The sequence below is a fragment of the Pempheris klunzingeri genome, chromosome 14, assembly GCF_042242105.1.
Source record: "Pempheris klunzingeri isolate RE-2024b chromosome 14, fPemKlu1.hap1, whole genome shotgun sequence".
Taxonomy (NCBI): domain Eukaryota; kingdom Metazoa; phylum Chordata; class Actinopteri; order Acropomatiformes; family Pempheridae; genus Pempheris; species Pempheris klunzingeri.
Genome location: NC_092025.1, coordinates 18,821,112 through 18,847,642, shown reverse-complemented (window position 1 = coordinate 18,847,642; position 26,531 = coordinate 18,821,112). Strand labels below are relative to the sequence as shown.

At 41.5% G+C, this 26,531-nt stretch overlaps 1 protein-coding gene across 7 annotated transcripts in view; it reads right to left on the bottom strand.

Annotated features, from left to right (window-relative positions):
* tcf7 (transcription factor 7) overlaps nucleotides 1-26,531 on the bottom strand; it is a 70,149-nt gene that overhangs the window by 6,886 nt on the left and 36,732 nt on the right. For 3 of the 7 annotated variants that reach the window (XM_070843494.1, XM_070843496.1, XM_070843500.1), the window contains 7 exons: nucleotides 19,846-19,972; nucleotides 9,777-9,864; nucleotides 5,125-5,214; nucleotides 3,134-3,253; nucleotides 2,416-2,578; nucleotides 1,626-1,733; nucleotides 498-545 (listed from right to left, as the gene is read on the bottom strand). In XM_070843494.1, the coding sequence (XP_070699595.1) occupies nucleotides 498-545; nucleotides 1,626-1,733; nucleotides 2,416-2,578; nucleotides 3,134-3,253; nucleotides 5,125-5,214; nucleotides 9,777-9,864; nucleotides 19,846-19,972 (744 nt within the window). The remainder of the gene's footprint in view (nucleotides 1-497; nucleotides 546-1,625; nucleotides 1,734-2,415; nucleotides 2,579-3,133; nucleotides 3,254-5,124; nucleotides 5,215-9,776; nucleotides 9,865-19,845; nucleotides 19,973-26,531) is intronic. The other 4 variants (XM_070843495.1, XM_070843498.1, XM_070843497.1 and 1 more) reach the window with 3 other exon arrangements.

Genomic DNA, 26,531 nt, shown 5'->3' with positions numbered 1-26,531 from the left:
ATTAGAAAAAAATCATCTAAAAATGACTACTGCTTAGTGTCACAAGGTTGTGTTTCTATATAACCATAACATAAGTCATCGTTGTCGAGCTATACTAGTAACAGAGACAAAGGGATGCCCCTAAAAATAACAAATAATAGTCAGCGAGGCAGCGAGGCCAGCCATGCAGCCCTGCTCTCTGTTAGTTGAGCAAAACGGGTCGATTTATACCTCTGTGTGATTCATCGTTTAACAGTTTAACTGACTAGTAGTCAAAACCAAGGCATCTTGCAAGACTTGGTGAAATGCATTCATTCAACTGACCAATCAGATCTGCTATTGCAGCTGCTGCTACTCGCATGTCGTTTGTGAGGCTGATGTGTGTGAGTCATTGAGAACTTTGGAAGGTGCATGCAAACTTTGCACAGGAATACCCACAACCCCTTTCATGCAGCTCCTCACATACTCATTTTTTCCCCACCACAGAGGCATAAATCCACCATAAGACGTGTCCCTACCCAATCAGCTTTACTCTTTTCCCCTGCGACCCCGCTAAGGCCCGCCTCCTGCAAGAGTTCAACAGCAAACTGACAAGTCAGAGGCACACAGCAGCCCAGATACAGCACATCCCCAAAACATTAGACTAAAACACATGCACCACACAGGTTTGACTCCCTCCTGTACTCTGGGAGACTGATTTAATCATTTCATGCCGTAAAAGTTTGTAGTTATGTTTTATGACTTTTGACTGACAGGTCGGGGAGCCAATAATCATGCCGGTTGTTGAGACAGTAGCCAGCGAAGGGAGTAAGTTTACTAATTTGTTCAGCTCTGAGGTGAGAACAACAAATATTATCAAACCCAGTTCACCAACTTCTGGTTTATCAACTTGTTCCTGCTCTGTTTTTTTTAAATCATCTTTTATTTACAGGGAACCAAACCAGAGAAAAAAGAAGTCAAGTAGTTGGACTAGTTTCTGGTGTTTGTTTCACAAACAAATGTTTTGAGATCAAGCATGGCTCTCATTGCTTTCTTACTTTTATTCTGAAAGTAATTCATTGGTGTTTGTTTTCACATTTCAATTAAAACATTTATTTTTGAAAAGAATAATAATAGAAGAATCCTGGTGACAATTTGATTTTAAAAACACAATTAGCAGCACAAACACTGACATTTAACAATGTACAATGTCCTTTTAATTGCATTTTCTTTCCATTTTTTTCTTAATTTGTCAGAGGCATTTTTGGAGCTGTGCTGTGGTGAATTGCTATACATTGAAAATGATCTTTACATTGATATAATAATTACAAAAGTGTGCCTTTTTTAGTAAGTAATAATAAGCAATAGCATAATAGATCATTACAAACAGTAGATTATACAAGGTTATTATGCCATCCTATCCTTTTTAGCTCAGTGTTGTAACCATAGCAACCACATGACTTGTTCACTCTAGAGATGGTTCCCACTGCAGCATGAAAATCCACAACAAAGTGAGAGAGCCTCCTCGACTTAAAACTTTTACATCCCCCTGCTTATGTTTTTTTTTCCCGATCAGCTTCTAAAAGCAGCTCAGAAAAGTTGCCAAGGTGGGTTTTTTCTTTTTCAGTCAGTATAGAGGAGCAGCAGAAAAGAGGAGGAGTCCTTACGTAGTTGTCTCTGGCAGACCAGGTGGGGTAGAGCTGCATGTGGAGTTGTCTCTCTTTCCTGGCCAACTCGTAGTACTTTGCCTGTTCCTCTCGGGTCAGTGCGTGCCACTGGAAACACACACACACACACACACACACACACACACACACACACACACACACACACACAAACAAACAATAAAACAACAGAGAAACTGTTAGCTTTTTTATCTAATTAACATATATTAGACATTTGGCCATACTGTGACTGAAGAAACAAAGACACTGCAAAAAGTAACTTTTCTTAACTTAGTGAAAAATTGCTTTATGTTAAGGACATGAGAGACGGTATTATTTTTTATAATTTTTTAAAGTGAAACCAAATGAATAAGATAAAACAGTGAAAGAAATGTATAACACCTAAAAGCCAGCTTAAAAAGGTGCGAAAATACAGAAGTAATGGTGCAGATTGTTCTGCACTTTAGGTGCTAAGACGGCAAATTCACATCATCCTTGGTTTGGACTGTGAGAACTGTGACAAGGGCTTTTGCAGCCAAAGCAAGTGTGTGATACAGTATTCTGAACTGTCCGAGTGATATAACAGGGTTCACCGTCTTTTCTTCTTTCCCAGTACAACCTGCCAATGTTGTTATGATCCCAGTAGCACCAGTGTGTGAGGGGAATAGAGTTCACCTTACCACAGTCCTCTCATGTTCCTCATGTGTGAAATTACAGACTGACCTGGAAACAGGATTAGTCTCGATGTGTGGGTGTGTGTGTGTGTATGTGTGTGTGTGTGTGCATCCCTCACCCTTCGTCCCAGAATCTGGTTGATGGCTGCGCTCTCCTTTAATGTGCACTCGGCGATGACCTTCGCCCTCATCTCCTTCATGTAGAGCATGAAGGCGTTCAGGGGTTTCTTGATGACCGGCTTCTTGGGTTCCTTCTCCCGCTTGGCCTCCACCTGTGGCTTCCTGAAGGAGGGGGGAGAGGAAGAAAAACTTTATATCCTGTTAGCAGTTCACCCCTGTTTCCAGTCTTTGTGCTAAGCTAAGCTAAGCCAAGTGTCTCCTGACTGTTAGAGCTTCATTTTTTCTGAACATATACGAAAGTGGTAGAATTTGTCTCAACGATACAAACGATTGTCTCCACTTAACTCTAGACAAGAAGGCCAATACTAATTTTTCCCAACATGTCAAACAATCCCTTAAAGGGGATATAAAGTGGAGAAAACTGGATGTTTGGGGTTAATTAAAATACCTATCAGTCAATGTCCAGCACAGCTGATACAATGAAAGATCCTATTTTTTGCATACAATATTAATTCATTTAAATGTCCTAAAACATCACATAACTGAATTATTCTCTTATCCTCTCATTCAGTTAAGACTTTAAAAAAATCTGACAGTTTGGAACTAATTTAAGGATTAATTATCATGAAAGTGGAAACATAATATGTGAGTCTTAATAATATAAAGTGATTAATTATAGATAAACCCTTTATGGCATAAAGAGACGATCATACTCACACGTACATGCCCCTGTCATACTGGTCGTGTTCCTGCTTGCCTGTAGGGGGCACTATGGCTGGGTGGGGGATCCCTGTCGGATGCATGCCCGATGGGCTCAGCATCAGAGAGTGAGGGAACCTGGTGGAGGTGAAAAAATAAGGTGGAGGAGAGATGTGGGGAGGGAGACAGATAGAAGGTAGAGAGCGATAGAGACACAAGCTTTAGTCAGTTCAGAGGAATGCTTTGAGTCAGCGGGTAGGGAGGACAGTGAGCGCCAAAGCAAGAGCAAGAGTTTTCGTAAGCAATGGGCCTGAAAGTGTGAAAAGCCTCTAGGTTGATCACTGAAGTGCTGAAAATTATCTTCAACCTGGTGTTTCTGGTGTGATTTTTTTTTTTGTCCTTGCTGCAATGCTTGGAAATTAAACTTCCATCAGTGATTTGTCTTCCTGACTTGCTGATTCCTGCCTGTGTGAACAGACAGACTGCAAAACAAGCTCTCTGAATTTCCAAAACATGCGACTGGCGGCTGATGTTCATGCTGAGCACAGTGTTTGAAATGTGTGATTTGGTTCTTTATTTTTATTCTGCAAAGATGTAAGCTTTTCTCACCACTAGAGGGCGTCCTGGCATTACCGAGTGAGAGGCTGGGCGACAAGGAGAACACTCACTCTCATCTTAAAGGCTGTCATGTGTGAAGTCTGAATTCAGTCAGTGCATGTTCAAACATTACTTACTAAACAAGAAATGTTGATAAATAAGTTCACCATCCACCACTGGATCCAAATCTGTTCGTTTAGGCCTAACAGAAGGCAATTTTAGGGATTTTGTTGCCAGATTAGTTTCTCTGATTAGAACGATAGACGTTCTTCAACTTAGAAAACAGGTTTGTTTCAGCATCTACACAGAGTGTAAAGATAAAAAGGAAGAAGTGACAGACAAGGAAGCAGCAATAAGCATCAGTTGCTGGCAGCTTGTGGCAGACGAGTGAGCGTCCGGGTCGATTAATAACCAAAGAATGTTCATATTGTTTGTTTTAACCTGCATGGAGTGACAGCTCATCGGTGGGGTTTAATTCATTTGACGAATTTAGGAACTAGTTACAGAAACAATTAACAACAAGAATAAATAAATTCAGACTTGCAGGATTGATGATCGCACGAAAAAAAATATTAAGTGGGTCTACATCTAAGTTTTTGCATGTGCTATTTGATCATTTTCTCATTTTGGATTCTTAAATCTATGCAGCAATGGAAACACCCACCTGCTGATACAGGTTTAAAACAAACTATAGGAAAGCGTTGGTTGACCTCTTGGTTGCTGTGTGACTGCGGCCTAATGTTTGAGACCCTGCTGACGAACTAGCAAAGCACTGCGGCGAGAAAAAGGATCTTCCTGTTGCAAGCACTAACTTATTTTCTGATTTATATTAACAGGATCAATAGTGTTTGGGCTCTTTGTTGTATGTGTACGTGCTGAGGCTGTGACTGACTGAAGACACTGTAGCTCTCTCAAACTCAAAGCAGGGCCTCAAGGCTCACACTCGTATTTTTAGAGCTCCCGTGCATCCTTGAAAAACAGCTTTTTTAGAATTTAGTTTTATTAGCGAGTGTCAGGGATCAGAGACACACACAAATGACAAAAAAAAAAAAAAAAAAAAAGAGATTCAAGTTACCAATAGCCAGGAAAATAAAAGCAGTTATTGTCTTGATGGCACTCAAGGTGAAGAAAACAGTGCGTTTCTATGTGTATGTGAGCCTTTTGTATTCTGCAGCAGTGACTAGCTTGATTTGGCGAGACACAGGACTCTGGCTCCAACAGGACTTTTACAGCAGCTGCCCAGTGAAAGCTGACACAGAAGCTGAACACGAGTTTGCCGTGGCGAATGGAAAACTCCTGCTCAGACATTTTGAATGCGCTATAAACAGCAGTCGACGATGCAGAGCGTTGCTTGATTTTGCTTTTACTTTCTTGGCTCGGTCTGGCTCGGTCCGCCCGGCCGGCTACGGTACCTGGGGTAGGAGGAGGTGCTGGAGAGGTTGGAGGAGTAGGGCTGCCTGAATCCACAGGGGGACAGGGCAGGATAGACTGGCTGGCTCTGCCTGCCACAGCACAGCAGAGGGGAGAGACGGCAACAGTTGGTGCCTTTTAGCTTTACAGGTAAACGTTTGTTGATCCCAGTGGGGATGTTTACCCCTTGGGTCAATTTAATGCTATTAGAATCTTGATCTAAATGCAATTCATCATTAAATCCAATAAAAAAAACACTCTACTGTGACACAGAGGCACTGTCTGGGGGAACTTGCATGTTTTCCAGCATTCATCATCTTTCTTTGCATATTGAGAACATCTTAAACAACATTTAAACATTTTTTTTTTAAATAATGATTGATTTTCTTTACATTTCTCTTATTTTTTTGTCCCGTAATTTATATTTGATCCTTATTGTTCATGATTAATATTATTCTTTTGTCCCTCTGAACAAATCAAGTAGGTGTAAGCAAATCCCAAGTGTCTTTATCTTTTACACTGCTTTTTTTGTAATAAGCAAACAAATAACTACTAAAGTTCAGCCTCAGAAAACTTCGATAAAGTGAAATCTCATGGTTTTTTAAACACTTCACATGTAGAGAAGTATCTGTTGTAGAGGCTCTTGTGATGCAGTGATGCACGGGGATCCCCCGTGGAGACTCTGGATCAGCACTGTTGACAGCTGTGTGTCAATACTTGGCTTACTGAGAGCAGAAAGACACACACTCACACACCGTGGGAGGTCGAGAGTGGGGATGGGATGTAAGAATGAGCCTTTGATATGTATAAAACCACACTTCTACCTCCTGAAAGCCTCAACCTCCATCCCCCCCTTCAACAGATTTATCCTTATGTTTAAACGTATGCACACACACGCACTCCAATCCACATCTAGCAATTAGACCACCTTCACCATCATAATTATCATTACGCACACACACACACACTTCCATGTCTCATCTCATTCTCCTCTCTGCATCCATTCTTTAGCCCCAGGAGGCAGCGCCACACAAAGTTAAGCCTAGCAGCAGAGGCCTTTGGCTGGGTAGATGTCCAGAAATCACCCAACTCAGCTCCTGGAGGACTCTTAGTGCTGCAATCCTGTTTGAACTTAGGTTGCACCACAACGAAGCTCAAGTGTTGTTCACATTGAGGCAGTTCAAATGAAATGCCCGACCTGCTCTTTATCTTGCCAGGAAGCCATGCACACCGGGTATCAGAATTCATAAATACGTCCATCCATCAGTCAATGATGTATTTTTGACAGCTGCCACCATGTGCACCATCAGACAGGCCACTGACATGCACCACAATTCTTGCAAAGGCAGCTCCTGAGTGACAGTGACGCCACACTCAAACAGAAAAATACCTCCAACGTGAAAGGCATGGCTGGACAGAGGTATGCTGGGAATGAAACGAACAACTGGGCCACCTGCTCTATTGTGCTGGTCAGCGCCTTGAGCATTTCCTTTGCTACGCTTTGACTACAAGTGACAACAAAGTAATTACATCGCTGCAAACTGATAGGCTCAGTCAAAGGCACAGAGTTTGAAAACGTCGGTGAATGATGGCAAATGGGGATAGCTTTCACGCTTTGTTTCCAACAGTAACTGTTTGTTCCGACACTTTAGACCTCTGACTGCTCCCCAGCTCTTTAAGTATTTTGTTAAGGGACCAATAAGTACGATTTATGTCCATTAAGTACCAATGTGACCATAAATGTGAATTTGGGCTTTTGTTTCTTACTTTATGGCCATTTTAGGAACATCTGATCTTCAACCTCCCACCTGCAATTTCAGCTGCATAGTGATGGAGGACACAAACAAGATATTAAAATTGTTGTCTTAAAATCTTAATGGAATTTGCATGGTGACGTGTTATCTTTTTAGCCAGAAATCTCTGTTCTAAAGCACCATTGTAGTCTGTCAGAACGGTCGACTGGTCGAATCAGAAACCTCTTCCACCTGTTACATTAGAATTGAATATCACAACAAAATGTTCTCAATGTTAATCAGAACTTTAAATCATAAAGTGTTTCATATGTTTCTCAAACGTTGTACAGGTCAGTGTGACCTGACAGGCTGGTGTCTCCTCTATTGTTTTAAGAAGCAGATGTAATATCTTGATTGTAAGAAACAGAAAGTTCTTGTTTTGTAAACATATTCCTGCTAGATACATGGCTACGTAGACAGTGACTGACGCATGAATCCACCGGACCAATGGAACAATGGTTACGTGTGATATTGTGATACTCTACCCTTTAAAATCTGTTGGAAACCCCAGTTCTTGGCTCCTCTGGCCAGAACCTGTCATGAGCCCAGCGCTGCAAGTACTTTCCCTGTGATCAGATATAAACTGCTTCTGAGACCTGACTGAAACCTTCGGCTGGATTCTTGGGCTGTCAATGAAAGAATCGATATGTTTCTAACACACCCATGGCCTCTACAACGCAGGAAGTGATGGGAGGGGGCATCAATCTGATATTCTGACATTCACCCTCTATGATGGTCAAGCTGCACGGAGGTGAGAAAAAAAGTTTGAACTTCTCTCTCAGTTTTCTTTACACTTTGCATGTCAACGACGGCAAACGACGAGTTTGGACAACAAGAGCATAATCAGAGCTTGACATGTCATCGTTCCTTAAGGGGAGGGCAGGAGGCTGTGCTACAGTCTGACAGTCAGACAGAAGTAAAAGAAGCTTTAGAACATCCCCTTCAGCTCTCGTTGCACACTGTAATCAATAATGCAACATCTGGGAGATTCTTGCTCCCAAAGCTGCATCCTTACTAACAACAAAACACATCTCAAATAATTCCTGACTCCCTCCTGGTCTGAGGAAACTAACCGACCAGCCAACAGGCCCGGGGAACATATGGAGGTGGTCATGGAGGGACAGGAGGAGAGACCAGGCTAATAGTCAAAACAACAGAAAACAACAGTTTGACATTTAACAATTCATTCTCTACGTTCTCGCCTCCTCCTCCTTAAACAAAGTGGAACGCTACAAGGGGCCAAAACAATAAGATAATCTGGGTTAAAGGAGATTAACTGTTAATAATATTTGTGAAAATCCATAGTGAAGTGTCTGAAAAAGATAAAACGTCTGTAAATCACAGACTTGAGCAATGTCTAGGGACAGACTGCTCATCCTACAGAAACATGAAAAACAGACATTTGCTTACACACATGTAAGCAAATGCACACACAGAGTTTTAAGCCCCCACTCCAAATCTCCATGACATTTCATGTAAGCCTTTAACTGTTCCTGCAGGGGATTTTGTCCAGGCACAGATACTGTAGGTTGTAATAAATGGATTTGTGTTGATCCATAAATCAGCGGAAGCCTGACATTATAAGTTCACAATCAACCAGCATGACATCGCCAGCTCACAATTGACTCAGAATTGATGGAAACGACTGAATAAGGAACAGATGTGACCGTTGCAGACGTCCGACACAACAGAGCTTTCTACACAGCTGCTGCCTCTTAATGTGATGGATGAAAGCCAAAAATGCCCTAATTTTGATATTTAATTTTGAAGTCTTCGCTAGTTTACTCTACCTGAATATGCCAACATTTCCCAGAATCCATCACATCTTGAAGAAGACTACAGCTGCACACTTAGATGTGAGAGTACAATTGAGTCCAGGATGTTGCGTGACTTTTGTCACTGCTGTCTTCACTGTATAAGATGACTTCTTGGCAGCAATATCCAGTTTTCAACCATGTTAAGTGTCTTTAATGATAAAGTGATTGTAGTCAGTAAAAACACGCGCTCATAGGACTTTTTTATGGCTAGATAAACACAGAGCTTGAACATCGGGAACACTGTTGGTGATGGAGTTGCGTTAATAATAGTTTTTACTCAACACTATTTTTAGTTGACATTTCATTTTGGTGTTGCAGTTGTCCACATTCCTTTTGTTTTGAGCAGAGGCCACAGGCTGAAGAAGAGTCCTAAACACAGAGGATCAAAGGAGGTGGTTTCCAAGCCAACGGGGGCTTGGGTTAGAGACTCTGACACCAGGTGAGACAGTGATGTATTTCAACACTGACCTAGGTCAGAGTGTGTAGGTGAATATGAGTATATGTGACGCTGTCAGATGATGAAAAGAACGATTAAAGGTAAAAGTCATTTGTGAAGATTAGCAGAGGGCTTTTTTTTTTTTTTTTTTTGGTAAAACGAACGTTTGAGGGTTCAAGGTTACGTTAGATACATGTTAATGGTACCAATTATGTTGCAGAGAAACACCTGCATTTGGACAAACAGCACAGAAAGAATGATTATTTTCATTATTGATCCAAATTCCGATGACATTCAGTTTACTGTCAAAGAGATTTTTTGTAATTTATGCTTAGAAAACAGTTGCTGATTAAATTTCTCCCAATCAGCAAATCACTTAATTGACATATCGTTTCAGTGTAAGTCAGTTCTCATGGTGTGACAGGCAGACCTGGTGTATTCCTTTACTGCCAGGGAAAGATTGGGAGTTATAACAAGGTCATCACAAGTGCACAAAGGGCTGAGTGAGTTACAGCTTGCACAGATACGTGTGTGTGTGTGTGTGTGTGTGTGTGTGTGTGTGTGTGTGTGTGTGTGTGTGTGTGTGTGTGTGTGATAGAAAGACTCACCAGCCCATGGACGGTGTGATCTGGCCGACGCCGCCTGGAGGGAGGGAGTAGTACCCTGAGAGATCCTGGGACTGGTGCCTGTGAACGCCTGGAGGACACACACACACACACACACACACACACACACACACACACACACACACACACACACACACACACACACACACACACACACACACACACACACACACAGATTAACATCATTTTAATAACTATTTTCTCTCTTGCATTCTGTTGTTAAAGACATCGCAAGTACACACACACACATTTGTTGCAATTTCTGTCTTTTTGTCTTTTAAACACACAAACACACACACACACACACACACACACACACACTCATTAGGTGAGGTCAGCAGCCCCTGGCCCCAGGTGCGATGAGCTATTAGCCCCATTAGTGCTATTAGTAGTCTGGGAACCTGGCATTAAACACAAAGATGCTCTTTACACAGGTCACACACTTCTGTTCCCATCCTGTCAGTGTGTGTGTCTGAGAGTGTGTGTGTGTGTGTTAGTGTGACCCTCTGCTGGGAGCCAATGTCGCCAGTTGGTTTCACTGGTTTATCCTACACAAGTTACAGGCTGTGGCAAAAGTTCCCACTTTTTAAAAACACACACAGTTACGGGTAGACAGACACCCAAACATGCACACAAACAAACCATCTCACAAGCTTCATCTCTAATATAGCAAAAATGTTTTCCAACAAAAGAAACACAGACAGCTTGACTCTCTGCCCTCACGCAGTAAATATCCAGTCTCTCTGTGTCTCCCTCTTTGTGCCCTTCAAAGGAAGTCATTTGTCAACAGGCAGCACCTAGCACTTAGCGCGGCCCGGCTGCTAACCTGTGTTTGCTGCAGAGGAATGCTCTAGATGACTGTAATTTGGCCGCGGCTCCAGGCCTGTTTCAGGACCCCGAGCCACTATAAATCTGGACGACAGGAATGTGACCGAGTCAGTCGACCTGTCTCACCGCTCCGATCCTTCCTCCCCCTCCCCTCCCCTCCGTCCGTCTGTCCCACCACGCCCTTCCTCCCTCCTCCTCTCCTCCCTCATCCTCTCTTACAGCCCTCTGCCCTTCCACTGCTCAGACCTTCTTACTTCTCATATTTGTCCTCTTTCTCACCTCTTTTCCTGTCTTTTCCCTCATTTGTGGACTGCTCCTGTTTTCACTCTCTATTACTTTTATAGTCTCTCCCGCATTCATTCTTGCCTCCCCTGGTTTATTTCTCTACTCTATGACGAATACAGATAAAAAAAAAACATCCTATGCTGTCCTGTCAACAAAACAATTTTCTCATTAGTCACATCTATCCATCCATCTGTCTTTCCATCTCTTGCACAAGTATTTACTTTTAATCTAAATCATGTGACTTGCGTGAGCAAATAAACTTGACATAACTCTTTAGTTCTTCAAAAAAAACACAAGTGGAAGTTTAGAAGACATAAAGCACAAAGTGTAATTCATAAATCAAATACCAAGTGACCTAGCAGGATAACTGAGCAAAACAATTAACATTTAACGATGTCATTGATAACGCACAAATCAAATTTGTTAACAACAAGACCGTAATGCTTTAGATACTGTAGGTGACTTTGCTGGCTAACAGACATTTAAACAGTAAAAATCAGGTTTAAGACAAAGTCACCACAAGCATGTTTAGCAAACATAATCAGCTAAAGGGTTCCACTTGTACGCTCTGATACAGAACATTACATCTATGGACATGTGATGAACGATTATTAGAAGAGGCAGAGGGGACTTTTTGCTCTCTGATCCCTGCTGTAACATCTTCCCATCACAGGTCTGCCTGTGTCAAGGTGGATGAGGAGGAGTTTTCTCAGCAGCATGTGTCAAACTTACATAAACGGGGTGCGACATTTAGAGGTCTTTATCAGGGTGAATTCCACTATTTGTAAACACACTGTGCACCCTCAGGGTGTGTGCAGACTGACAACAGCACCGTATAGAGAAAACACAGACATCTCATTTGTTTTCACGAGAGAACTGCGTTGGTGTGGCGGGGCACGGATGCAAAGAAAGCAAACACGCAAAACACAACCAACAACAACAACAAATCAAAGAGACTTTTGGTCAGAAAGTTTTGATCCTGGTTCAACTTTTGTGCAGTAAAGTGCTGCATCATTTGACAATGCATAGTATCGGCCAAACAAGTGAGTGCAGCATTTTATGTCTATAAAGTTGTGAAGGGGGAAAAGCTCTTTACTTTTCCTATAAACAGTGTTACATGACTCATAGTTGGAGGACCTCTAACCTTTGGATGAACGTGAAACTCTCCTGGTTAAAATCATCGAAAGATTAACAACTACATTAGAAAATATTCAGTCAGAGTCAAATCTGTGTTCATTAAACCTTGTAGATGTCAACTATGACTCCTGCCGTGCATTTTGATGAGTAAGAAAATCCAGAGATTATAGAGATTCAAAGTCTTTTATGTGCAGCACTTATGGCAGACAGAAGCTTAAGAGGAAACTGAATACATAAGTTTAAATCAATGAAAATCTTAATTATGGTTCAATTTTGAAAGAATTCAGCAATTATGGTGCTGCGTTTTAGTTCAGAGGTTCAACAATAAAGAGTTAAATAAAAATTAAAGCTGGTGGTCATAACATACACCCAGTACGATTTAGGAGGATTTAATTCATAGGAAAATGTGAAAGATGAATACAGCTTGGTGAAAAACATGCATCTTCACCTTGTGGCTTGTAGCATTGTGCTGCTTTTACAGTTTACCTTGCAAACATTGAAATTAATTACAGGGGTGATAAAAGAGTTGTAGTCCTTCCTAAGAGGTAAAGTATATACACCAGTGCAGTATGTTTCCATCTACGTTCAAACTGGATTTCATCTTTTCATATAAACCTTGCTCCAATACGCCTACGTAGGCCATTTTGTTGTTTTGCCACAGGCATCAGCCTGAATGTGCCCATGGGCTCGTATTGATTTTTCTGTTTGTTAATATTGCACATGATAAAAGTGAACTTATGAACTATTAGAATTGCTTTCGATTAAATCTCGGATGCACTCAACAGCACCATTAAAGTGTTTCTAATAGCTCTTACTCACTGCTTTGATAACTATAGCTACTTCTGTTGAGATGCAGAACTTGCTTCTTTTTCCAAATCACCCATGTTCCCTGAAATGACTGTATGGCTAACATCAAAACAATAATCCTTGACACAAAGCGCACCACTTTTATTTAGACCGTTGATGTGTCACACTCGAATGTGATGGAAACATGACGCTGGTTTCTGTAAGTCACGTTTTTTGCTTCAGCTCTGACACTATCAGCCCTGTTTGTTGTTGGGAAACCTGAAGGGGAAAATTAGCAGCAGTAATGGGGCAGTTTTGTTTGGAATGCCCCTTTTAAAGCGGCCTTTTAATGACAACTACAGCAACTATCTCACGGTCTCCATGTCAGCGTCTTGGGAAACACTTAAAAGGGAAACCATTTGAGTCAAATCGACTCTGCATGAGCTCGGTATCAAAACGTGTGCATGTTAAACCAAGAGTCGAGGAGCTGAAAATAGTATTCCTGCACTGATAATGTGCTGCGGTGGTTATAACCACTGAGAGTGCAAGTGCTGCAGCATCTGAGCCTTGAAATGACTTGACAACCAGTCGGTGTGGTGTACATAAAAGAGGCCAAGACCAGAAGAAACTTTGTAGTGTTTTGTTACAGTAAAGGCAGTAATGAGTGCTGACAAATTTGTGCAGTAACAGTTACCTTTTTAAAGACCAAACATCAAAAGTGACAGTAATAGCGAGTTATCTCTTACACTGTAAAACTACTAAAGCGATGCCTAATATGACTCTTGTATTTTTTTTCCTCTTGGTTTTCATCACATTTGATTTCCGATACACAGTTTCCCTTTTTCTCAAGTTGTTTTCAAGCAAAATGACTCATACTCTCGTTATCAATTCAAAAATGTAAAAGAGAAAAGTTACATGAGCACAGATAACCATTCAAGATATAATTTAGATTTTGACGGATCATTTTTTCATTTGTTCACCTATTTTTAATCTTTATTCATATCATGTGCTTTAGTGGTGTGATTAATTAAGAAAATATATCGGGCAAAGTAAAGAAGAAAGTAAAGTTTTGGTCTTTCCAAGGATTTGTTGATAGAAAGAGAAGTATTTAATATATTTAGTTTGGCTTATTTTAAACAGGGACAGTGTATAATATATAGCACCATGCTCATTTCCATCTGTTGTCCCTGGACATGTAATGCATATGTAATAAACAATATAAAGACGATAATTCCAACACAAAGGTATATATTACAGTGCATTATATATCTGCTTGGGTAACTGAAGCATGCAGTTTGTAAGTCCTCACTCCTTCTGCAGCAAATGTACAGTAATACCTGAAGACCATGCGAAACCATACAGTGAGTGATAAACAGTGTCAATCTTGCACATAAAAGCGTGACAGAAAGCAGACATGTTTCATTTCTGCTTTTTTTTCCAGTATTTTACGCTCTGTTGTCCGAGCCAACAGTCATATCTGAGAAATAGTCAAAGCAATGCGACAGTGCTATATCGACTGCAGCCGGCTGCTTTTGAATCATGTTGAATGTGATGTTGGGGCTGACTGAAGAAGTGACTGAAGTGACTGGAGTGACCAGCTTGGTCACACCACACTACGGCCTCACAGAGTCTTGGATTAGCGAGAATTTATCATCTACAGTTATGTTAAACTCAATTTAATTTAATGAAAAAAACTGCATATTTGTCTGAAATATATCCTACAGTGTTTGGTAAAATAAATTGAAAATCATGAGAAAAAGTAAAAATGGAAACATTTAAAAATGAACTCTAAAATTCAAACATGCAAAACGTTGTAAGACTGTTTAATCCACCAGCAAAATACAGCATTTTTGCTTTTCTGATCGATGATATCAGAGTGAGCTTTTACTCTGCTGTGATCTAATTGTGTGCTTGCACGAGAACACAAAAACAGGCGCAGAAACAGACAGATTGTTCACAAGCTCTCTGGAAAACCTCTCTCTGGATTACCGTAGAAACTGGCAGCCTTGCATCCCAGTCATTGTCACTGCAAATCTCTTTCTTTAAGTCTCTTGCAGTAACGGTGTGAGGTGATGACATTCGGCGGGGGGGGGGGGGGGGTCTTAGGTGTGACAGAGTCTGAAGCAGCGTACATCCACTGTTATGTCATGCACTGTGGCTAAATTTAGAGCGGGGATTAGAGAAATCTTTATTTCAATAACATTTCTGCAAATATATTTTCACTGGACTGGATTATTATGTTGCTTCTGATGCCACACATTGCTCTGTACCTCAAAGGCCAATTTTAGGTGAAGGAAGATATTTTGTGCCTGATAAATCTGGTGCAAGAGGCGGATGTTATGATACACGGATAGTTCACTGACGTAACACTCAAAGTTTTCTTTTAGCTTCCACTGCATGAGGAAGTTGGAGGGTATATTGTGAGGTTTATCAAGCTGAGATACTACTAAAAAGTCCTCCTGTAGCTTTTTTTTAGGCAGCAGTGAAAACAGACAGTGGGTTCAACACAGGAAGCAAACTGCAGTGAGAATAACGTGAGAGCGGTGAGCTCAATGTACAACAAACAAGGTTAAAGGAAAAGAGGTGTCAACTTGGGGCAGAAATATAACTCAACATTATAGTTAGCAGCTCTCATCTGTAAAAAGCTGCGTTCACAGTGACATCGTGACACGTGACGCCTCTGAGAGCAGAACTTTTATAGTGATGGTCAGCCCTGGTATTTCACACATCGTTGGTGTGGCGATGGAGAAAGCAAGACCAGAAAAAAATATTCAAGAAAAAAAAAAAAGAAATATGGCAATCTCATCTCTGATTTTCCTTCAACTTTTACTTGCAAGTGACGCATGAGTAGTATATTGTTAGGCCTGAGGAGTGAGATATATAAAAGGTGAACATGGTGGAGGTTTAAAATCAAAAAAGTTTGCAAAGAATGATTGAATGGAGGTTTTGCACACTGCAACTAAATAGACTCAACAGAGTGGCTGCCCTTTACAGGCTGGACATTTTCACCAGAGGAAATCTGAACCTACATGGACAGTGTGGTGGCAGTGAGTCTAATCACATGTCCCTGACCAAGACTGGCCAGATGAAAGGTGAAGAAAAACAGCAGGTGGATTCCAACATTTTGTTGTGGAAAGATTGGAAAAGGAATGAAGTGAGATGAAAGCAGCAGCAAAGGCTTTAATTAGAAAGACCAAACAGAAGTATGTTCACCAAGGTACGTAACTGTGGCCCCTGCATTCATAGTACCATTGGATCGCTTCACAGAAAGCATGAATCAGGTTTTTGAATGCCTCGGCTAAGATTTTAGCCTTTGTCCCTGCTGGCCATTGTACGATCTCCACAACCTTGGAACAACCAATTCAGATCAAAAGCACGACTCTGTATCAGGCAGGCCCCTGATAGACTACTCTATATAGACCAGTAGCATTTAAACCAGTGGCTCCCAACCTGAGGGTTGTAAGATGATTAGCAGTAGAGAAAAGCCAGAAAAAACAATTCCAGATAAACAGAATAATATTTATTTTACTTTTCTCATTGGTTGAATGGGTCACAAATGTTGGACGTATGCAGCCTCTGACGATGCTTCACAAGTAGATGTTGCTTCGTTCTACTGGGTCATGGGCCGAAAAAGGTTTGGAAGTGGAGATCTAAACTTGCTAAAACATATGACTATTTCTAGAAAACATTAGCTTTCCAGTTAAAACATCTTTATTTTTAGTACTCGTGCTGCAGAGCTGCCATTTAAAGCACACCTCAGATCAGCTCTCCAAACTTCAGCTTTAATCCTCTGATTTTCTGTCAACAGCTTTAATACTAAATTGATCCATGTTGAGCTCAGTGATGCAGGAGAACGGTTTGAGGACAGAGGAGTAGTTAGGTGTGCCAAAAAATGACATCACTGATGAGGTAAGCCCTACCTGTGATGAGCTGATGAATGATAAGGAGTGAGGTAAAGTGTGTGTGTGTGTGTGTGAGTGTGTGTGCGCGTGTGAGTGTGTGTTTAGTCCATGAGTGGAAATGTAGTCACAATTCAGGTGAGATGGTGTGAGAAAGGTTACGTACAGCAGCCAGGTGTTGGCTGTGTGTGTGTGTGTGTGTGTGTGTGTGTGTGTGTGTGTGTGCAAGGGGTTAGAAGCAGGTGGCTCAGTCTGTCATTAAGGGCTGAGTCACGGTGCTAGCGTCATGGACACACACATACACACACAAAGAGTCTAGACCAGACAAGGAGTGCGTTTTTGTAGGATAAAGGGGATTTCCAGACAGAGCAGGCAGAAGATTGCCTGAGGTCAGACTCCAATATCTAATCAGAGCCAAGAAAAGACTTTTGTTCGGGGGGGGAAGTTTCTATTTTTTCTTATTTTGATTGCAACCTCTTTCTCTACTCCTGCTTCTTCCTTTTCTCTGAAAAAGTGGTCACTTTCGTGGTCGTCATCGCTGTCAAAATCCTTCAATTATTTCCTTCAGACTCAGAAATTTCAGAGTTTGACGCTGCAGTTCCTAAAAGAAAACAGTGTTGGAGGAGAAATGAATTTCACCTCACCACATCAGGGATCCATTTCATGGTTGGCAGCTGTATTAAAGTGTCAGTTCTTTGACATACAGAGTTAAATGACGCCGCCCGCTGCTGCCTGCATTCTCTCGTCTTCTTCCTACTTGTTGTCGTTACCTTCTTGTAATTATAGCTTGTGTTGAAACCTACAAGCTTGTACCAAACACTGTATAGTGAGATGACACTATGCAACCAACTAAGATCATATAAACAATAATTGCATTTCTAGGTTTTGCGATGTTAAATCTCCATTGTTGAAAAATGCACAATACAAATTGAACGGCTGACTATGTTTGCAGTTTGAGGCGTCTTGTCCGTAGTTTTACAGATATTACAGTAGCTGGCCTCTGATTCATCCGCTCACACAGACACTTCAACATGTGAACTGGACCAGCCGGGGACTGAACCGCCAACCTTGAGATTAATGGGCAACCAGCTCTCCCTCTGGAGCCACAGAGCCAGCCATAAAAACACTTCAGTTGAATTCTGGGAAAATTTGTCAGACATGCTGAGGCCTAGTCCACACATACATGGGTATTTTTTTTATAAAGTAGCTTTTCTATGCATTTTGGCCTTTTGTCCTCACACAAACAGCGTTTTAGGTCACTGAAAACTAACCTTTAAGAAAAATGACATTTCTTCCCAACACGGATTTTTATGTGTTGACACATAAATGCATGTTACTCTTCCACTACCTTATGCTCCAGCATTACTACATAATCCTAGACTCCCACGACACAGACACCGCCGCTAGCGATACCAGTTTTGGATGCGGCCCTCTTGTCAGTGGGAACAATTTTGAGAACAAAGTGGTTGTTGCAGTTATCTTCGAATGAGCTGCTTTGCCCAAACATTGAAATGAAGAAGCTGTATTGAGATCATCTGCTAAACACTGTCTAGCAGACGAGAGGAGATTACTGTTATTTTTTGCTCTTGACAGTTTTGGCATTATCATATGAATGAAGATTTCTCTTTAAAACAAGCTTGTGTGAATGAGATTTTTTTCAAACAAAGGAGGAAATAACCTTGTCTTCAGAAATACCCGTTAACCCTGTGGATTTCTGCCTCTCTCAGATGAGAGCTGCACTAATTGAGCATTGTACTCCCACAACTTTTTCAGACTCACAAGGGACAATTTAAAAAAGGATTCAAATCAAGACAGAGATATCATCTTTTTTTCCCCCATGCATTCGTTTTATAAAACGCAGCACCTATTTAACCCACAATGCAGCTTGATGGCCAACAGTTTGGTTAGAGATCTGGGTGTCTGCTGCTAGTAACGGCTAATGTAGCCCTGAGCTGCTGTCCGCAAGCAGAGATGAGAAACAGACTTTGATGTGTAAAATTAGTGAAGCTCCCCTTTAATACATATGCAGGATTGGTCTTCTGGGGACCATGATTGTGTGATTCAATAGCAGTCTGCTTCTTAGATGTTTAAAAGTTTCACCTGATGGTGACAAAGATTTCGGATGGTGATGACAGATGAAAGATGGCAGGGTTGCCAAAATGGGGATCATAAATACGTTCAGCATTTCCAGCACTAATGTGGTCAGATATCTTGCACTGGAGCAAATCCCGAGACGAACAGCGAGACACAAAGAGAGATGGAAGGACAAATCAGCGCTGCCACCCTTTGAGCCCCTCCTGAAGGCAAAAATCCTACAGTGTTTAAATGTCAGGGTGCGTTTGTTTGTGACTTTCAAACAGTACAGTGTGTGTTTGTATGTACAGCGCTTGCTAAGGAGAACCTTGTGTGTGCTGCAGCGATGGCTTGTGCGATTGTCACTCTAATTGTTTCCATCTTTGTGTGTGTGTATGTGTGTGTGTGTGTGTGTGTGTGTGTGTGTGTGTGTGTGTGTGTGTGTGTGTGTGTGGCTGGCGGTCCCTTCTGAGGAGCAGGCCACTTCAGAGCAGCCGTGGAACCGCCACAGGCTGACGGACCCGGGGCTGCCACTTCACACACTGTGTGCGTGCCTGAGTATGTGTGCGTGTGTGTCCATGTGTGAGGAGAGACGAGGGAGGTGGGATTGACGAACATAAACGTATTGTGCGTAAGAGAAGGAACGAGAAATAGGAAAGAGAGAAAACAAGAATGTATATCACATTTCTTATGTATATGTTTCTGGACAGACCGTGCTTGCGTGTCTGCGTGTGTGTGTGTGCGTGTGCGTGCTGCATTTGGGCCCATGTGATGAATGACGTGTCGACAGCAAAAACAGATCGCAGTGTGTATGCGGATTAGGATTTCAGCAACAATTCAGCTGCTGTCTGGAGAGTCTGTCTGTGTTTACTTGTGTGTCTTAAGTGTGACAGATCTCTCAAATGCGTGTAATTCAGAAGAATTCAACATCAGTAATGATGGCAAGTGTGTGTGTGTGTGTGTGTGTTATAGTGTGTCTGTACGTCTCTGTCCATAGCATATGTATGTACATTTTGTGTGCATATGCGTGTGTGTGTTCTCACCTGTCTTCTGGCTCATGTCTGTGGGCAGGTGTGGAGGACTTGGGCTGAAGTGCTCGTTGCTGTAGGGCAGGAGGGACGTCAGCGGGTGCATCCCATGGGACTGCTGCACCACCGACACTTTGTTGGACTGTTGACGAGACACAATGATACGGAATTAATTTAGATAATAATTATTATAGTTTCTGACATTTGTTACATTGGGATATGGGGTTGCAGGGGCTCTAGTTGAGGTGAGTCAAACACAAACAATCAGACCTGCACCTTTTTTTTTCCATTCACTCATTACAATCATCCAGTGCAGAAATTATTGTAAAAACAGTGGGTCAAATTTGAATCACCTCTTCAAGATTTAAAATTGCACCTTCAGAGGGACCCATTTTGCAAATTTGAGCAAGTGCTGAGTGAAATGTCATAAGCGAGGGAAATAATTGGTTAAATTATGAAAATAAGAACTCGGTTGTGAGTCTCCACGATGCAGGACTGATTGAAATGAACTTCTTTTTTTTCTAATTTTGGCTGATTCATTTGTAAAGAGACTATTTGGGATGCAAGATTTACCATCATAATTTGTATTCTTTGTCTGACACATGAAAGATTGCACATTCAGCAAAGCAAAACTTATTGATAATAAGAAAACCCAATCTGTACTATTGTAATTACTGATGATGTTTGGCAACAGTATTTCAACATTTCAAGAATCAAGACTAAGCCATTAGGCCAAAGGCTTCTGAACATGATCACAGAACATCCCTTCATTTCATTTGCTCAAAGAAGACATTATACTCAACCAGACACAAACATGAAATGATTTAGAAAAATCTCAATTCTCAATCTCTTCTCTTCTCTTAGCTGCATCATTGAGGTTTCAAGATGCAAGATTACAGAGACACACACAGATGTCACAGTGTCATTTATCTACGCTTATGGGCACATTTGCTAACTGGTACAAACATTAAAATAAACACACACACACACACACACACGTAAGGATAAGAATGATAGGAGGATAGAAAGGAAGAAAGCTGGACATTTTAAGTCTATTTGGAGTGAACAGATGGGCTGTGCTTTACTCCCATTGGGTTTCAGTGGAGCAGGGGGGACGACGAGGAAGAGTAGGAGAAGGCCCTTTTGATTGATAAGCCTTTGATGATCGAGTGAGGCTGCGTGCGAGTTTGTTTGCTTTCATGTTTCTGTTTACAAATGGCTTTCAATAACTTACGTGAAATCCAGTTATTGCTAATGCTCCCAGCATGCTGGCTGACATACGATATGTCACAGTGGTTTGCAATGTTGGAGGCAGCTTACCAGGCAGCCTTGGACAGAGTTACACCGCATATGTTTGAACCAGGCCATATGTGTGCGCGGACGGGGCAATGTAATCTTTTCTGTGGGAGGCGAGTATAAATATGCGTCTTTCTGTGCGAGTGTGAATGTGTGTTTGTAGGCGGTTGGATGTGTGTGTCCAAGCTGCACAAACTCTTTGAAAGCCTGACACAGATGATGATATTTGTGTATGTGAAGATTTCTGTGAAAAGTTTTAAGTTATTTTATTTTGTACAGATGGACAAGCCTGTGTATGTGCACGTGTACAGTTCGGACCATTTGCATGAGTGTGTGTGTGTGTGTGTGTGTGTGTGTGTGTGTGTGTGTAACATCAGCACTACAGAGGGGCAGATCTGGTGCTACTTGCTGAGCCTCCTGCTGAGTTACAAAGTGAATACCTTATCACTTAGAGTCAGAGCTTCCACACGCTACACTGCACATTAACACGCGCACGTGGACACACACTTTCAACAGCTCCCTTCCTATCCATCATCATCTGAAACTCACTCTCATTGGCCACACACACACACACACACACACACACACACACACACACACACACACACACACACACACACACACACACACACACACACACACACACACACACACACACACACACACACACACACACACACACACACAAGCACACACACACGCACAAACAGACCCTCATGTGTATGCTACACTGCTGGCTGTGGAGCTAAGATCAAACTGCTAAACCGCTTTTAATGTTGAGACACATGAAAACAAAACGCACTGCCTCTGTACCGGAGAGCCGAAGGCTTGGAGGTTAGGGGGTGGGGGAGGAGGTGCAGGGGAGGAGGCAGAGTGGGAGCAGGGTGGAGGTGGGGGCGAGGTTTAGATAAGGGGGTCTGCATTCATAATAACCTGGAGAAGCACTCGGGGATGGAGGAGGAGCCTTGTAGGTTAGCGAATATGCAAAGATTCTGACAGAAAGGCAAAAAGGTTGGTCACTTTGTTCTTATCCCAGGACAAGAACAGCAAAACAAAGTCATCCCAATTCCCCCGGTTGACACATGCTTGATTAAGTAGTGTTTAAGGTGGTGTGTTGTACCAGATCATTACTTTACCCGTGAAAACAGATACAGGAGTCAGACCTCGTCTTAATGTCTCAAATCCGACTGATTCTTTGGTCACAAACATGTTGTGTGTGTTAGGAGTTGGGAAAGACTCCCTTATTTACTGCTTTCCAAGTAACCCTTCTCAAACAACTCAAGATGATTATATGAAAAAGAGAGCTTGCAGAACTGGTCTTGTAGTAAAAATAAATACCGAGCATGGTACAAACAGAAATATATATTTGCAAAATTTGCAATTAATTGCCTCGAACGCTGCACTTTGGCTGCCATTTATACATTATTCAGCACTAAACCTCATGTATTGCCACTTTCACAAAAATTTGAATGTGGATGTTGATGCTGAGGGCTATTTAGAAGTCATGTCCAAGATGTACAGGGTTTTAAAATGAATGTAATTGTGTTAAGCATTCATTTAAAATGTGTTTCAAGATAATATTGACAATTTTCCAAGTTATCACTTTTCCTCTTTTAAGGTCAGGCTGACTTACTGTGAAAACTTGGGAGGGAAATTGAGAACCGGCACCAAACTGTCTGATCCCTTAAAAAGGTCCTGACCCTATAAAAACTCCTCATAGGGGTCAGATTTGATCAATAGTTTCCTTCCTGTCTGCCACGTCAACTTTCAGATTTACATCTTTGGCTGCTGTTTATCGCCACTTGATGTAACACAAATCATTCATTTCTGATAACATACACAGTAATGTAGCTCTAAAAGAAACGGTGCAATTTTACATTTTCAGCAGTAGCGATGAAATTTTGCAGGGAAAATCCCAAATCTGGGCAGCCAGCATCAGCAGTGAGCACCATCAGAAAGCATGTGAATAGAGGTCACATGACATTAAAATCTAACTGAGCCTTTAATCTAGAGAAGTGAACAGAACCACAGTTAAAGCAAAGAATATTAATGATTGCAAATGTCCAAATAAGAGTCCATCCATCCATTATCTATTCCTCTTATCCTCAGAGAGTCTAAATAGAAGCCAACACACAAGTTTTCACATTAATATGTTAACACAAGACTAACTGTACACTAACTGAACCAAAGTACCTGAAAAAATACAGTATTCACTAAGTATGCAAGAGACACACACACAACTGTGCCAAAGAGTGAATTATTGCACACAAATCACCCACAGTGCACATACAGGCACTTACACACACACACACATACTCTGCATCCATATGTGTAGGATCTGTTGAGAAGCAAACACACACACACACACACACACACGTATACACATCTGTGCCGGGCTGCTAGGAGCCTTCAAAAGTAGCTGTGGCTCCGTTTCACGTGCTGAGGTTGATGTAGCCATTTTGCTGTAACATTATAGCCGCAAAATCGTCCATTTATGTTTCCTCTCTTCCTTGGGGTAATTAGCCAGCCTTGAAGTGGCTTTTGCTGCGCCTTCCTTTTTTTACACACACTCAGGGAGGCTGACTGAGAGCACTCATTTAACCCATAATTATCAACCCCTCTGTATTTAAAAAAAAGTCCCCCCCCCCCACCACCACACACATACACTCACACAACTTACACATAATTACCTTAGCTGAGACAGACAAGTGTGTACATGCATGTGTGGGACACACACATACACTCGCAAAAGATTGAATAACACTCACAGCATCTTTGCAACGGAAACACGCAGCTATGTTTTTAGTTAAAGCGAAAAAAGTCCCACACGAGTTACACACATGTTCAGGTGCACGTGCACACACACACACACACACACACACACATGCAGAGGGAAACATTCACTCACCCTTTAATTTACAGGAGCAGAGTTACCCACCCTTCCAGGCTGATATAAATTATCAGGGAATGAATTCATAGTACAAATCAATAGTAAATACAGGGTTTTAAACTATGGCCGACTGAACCTTGATTTATTCATTTTCTAAATAGGAAGATAAGTGCTGTTTCAGAAGTGTTTCTCAGACAGTCTGAACTGTTGCAAAGTATTTTCAGATGTTCAGAAAGAGGCTCTACTTTACACAGTTATTAAATTTCTGCAATGAACGATGCGACAGTCAAACTTTCTGCGGCAACTGACCAGGTTTTCCCACTGTGCAGCTTCAAACACACTACTAAGTAGTTTTCTCTCTACAGCCCTTCATATTCTTGATAGTCCCTCATTTTTGTCTGTGTTCACCATTGAAAATCCAATAATCTGGGTTTTCCAAACATATCACTTTGGAGAGAGTGGACAGCACCAACATCAGCCACGTTTGCTCCCCAGCACAGCAGGGATGTAGAGCTAGAAAATGCTGCTTTACTGGAGCTGTGCAGCAACGCTGGCAAAGTGGACAGACGCACACCATGATACAGCAACACATATTTGTATGTGCCTGATGCTTACACCACTGGTTGCCTTAAAAAGACAAGTGTATGGTCATTTTGGAGGGTGTATTCTATTGTAATGTGCAAAGTGAAGATGCCTCATTTCAATCTACTCTGCAGTAAACACCTTTTTATAGTATCAAATTAATGTCTTGACTTCAAGGTATCCTTTGGAGTTTTTGCTACAGAGCAGTGGTTTTACAAGTGGAGCCCTGTTTTGTTCATCAATCATTCACATGGGCAATGTGATATAAACTCCCACTGCTGGTTTCATGCCTTTCTGTTGATTGACAGTTACAGGTGGTAAATGTAGCAATGCACAATATAAAGTAGGAAGAAAATCTACTTTGCAAAATGTTTCATAAGGAAAGCAAAGCATTTCACACTTTTGTCAGGCCTCAGTGATGCACTGCCGTTTCAAGGTGAGAATGTAGCGACATTATTCTGATGTAAAATGCGCTTACGTACGCACACAGTTAACCACTACGGTATCTAAAGTCACACTAAGTCGACTCTCTGGCGAGCTCAGCGATACTGTGCGATCTTTGTGTAAAAAATATTGAAGTTATAGGAACAGCAGTTGGTGCGCATTAGTAGTAAAGTTGTTCGACACATTCATACACTGAGTACATTTACAAGGATCATCGTGTACAGCTTATCAATGCACATGCGTTTATCATGCAAGCAACCGTACACATGAAGAAAGCCACTGATAAACACAAACTGCATCAGCGCTGAATAACACATCTCCTGTTTGTTGATTACATCAAAGATGTAATTACTTCAAAGACACGATTACTTTAAAAATTCCAATTAGATATCAACACCTCTTTATGTGCGTCAGGAAACCGTAAATGTAGCTCTCAGTCTCTCTGTAGTCTAATTTCACTTGAAAGGCCTTTGATTTATCAGCATATTGTTGCTGCCTTTTATCTTCACTCTATTTGAACAGAAATCTCCTGCTGAATACAAGAGTTAATAGGATCTCAGACATCACTTGCTGTAATGACGACCCTCCACCTTGACCCTGACGCACACGCACACACTCGTACGTATGCATTTCACTTACACACGCGTGCAAAGAAACGCAGTTGCATGCTTATGAGCGCACACACACACACAAGCACACGCCTTCATTCAGAGGATCTTATGCTGATAAAACACCTCTAATGTATTCTTTGGTTTCCAGATGACACACTAAGTAGATCCGTCTCTTTTTATATTTGAAGCGGAAATTAAAGCGTCCTCGCTTTTGTTCCCCCCCCCCTCCAGAGTGCTTTTGAGCCTAATGTCTTTAATCTCAAATTTCATGGAGATGGCACATTCAAAACACTCATTCACTCTTCTTCTTTCACAGTCATCCTTGCCCTCGTGTGGCGGAAATAAAAAAAAACAAAACAAAACAAAAAACGGACAGTTGCTGGAATTAATGGTGGATTCACCTTGCTCTCAGCAATCCTTTCAAGTGGCTGCAATCAAACTGCTTTGCAGGAGAGAGCTTTCTCACAAAGAGATCTGAGCATGACGGCGTAATGTTTTGTCATCAATTGAATCGGGATTGCACTTAATAAATCGTCTGTCAAAGACAAGTGAAGACAACCATTTATAAACCATGTTTTAGTTCTGTCATCTGTGAATTAACTATTAACACAAATGCGCCATCAGAGAAATAAGACACTGGTGGCTCCTTTTAAGGACTAATTGCTTTGGTTGTGGTGCAACTATATACTCTAAAATTATGAGAAGTGAGTTATTCACATTCTTCTTTTTATGCTCTCAATGCCATTTCTGTTTTACAAAAACTGGATGTTGGTCATAAAAAGGTTTCCACCCTCTGATTTTTTTTTCCCTGGATCATCTAAATGAAAGTGAAATTTAGCACCAACTCTGACAAAACACTTCAGAAATGAAGTATCCTT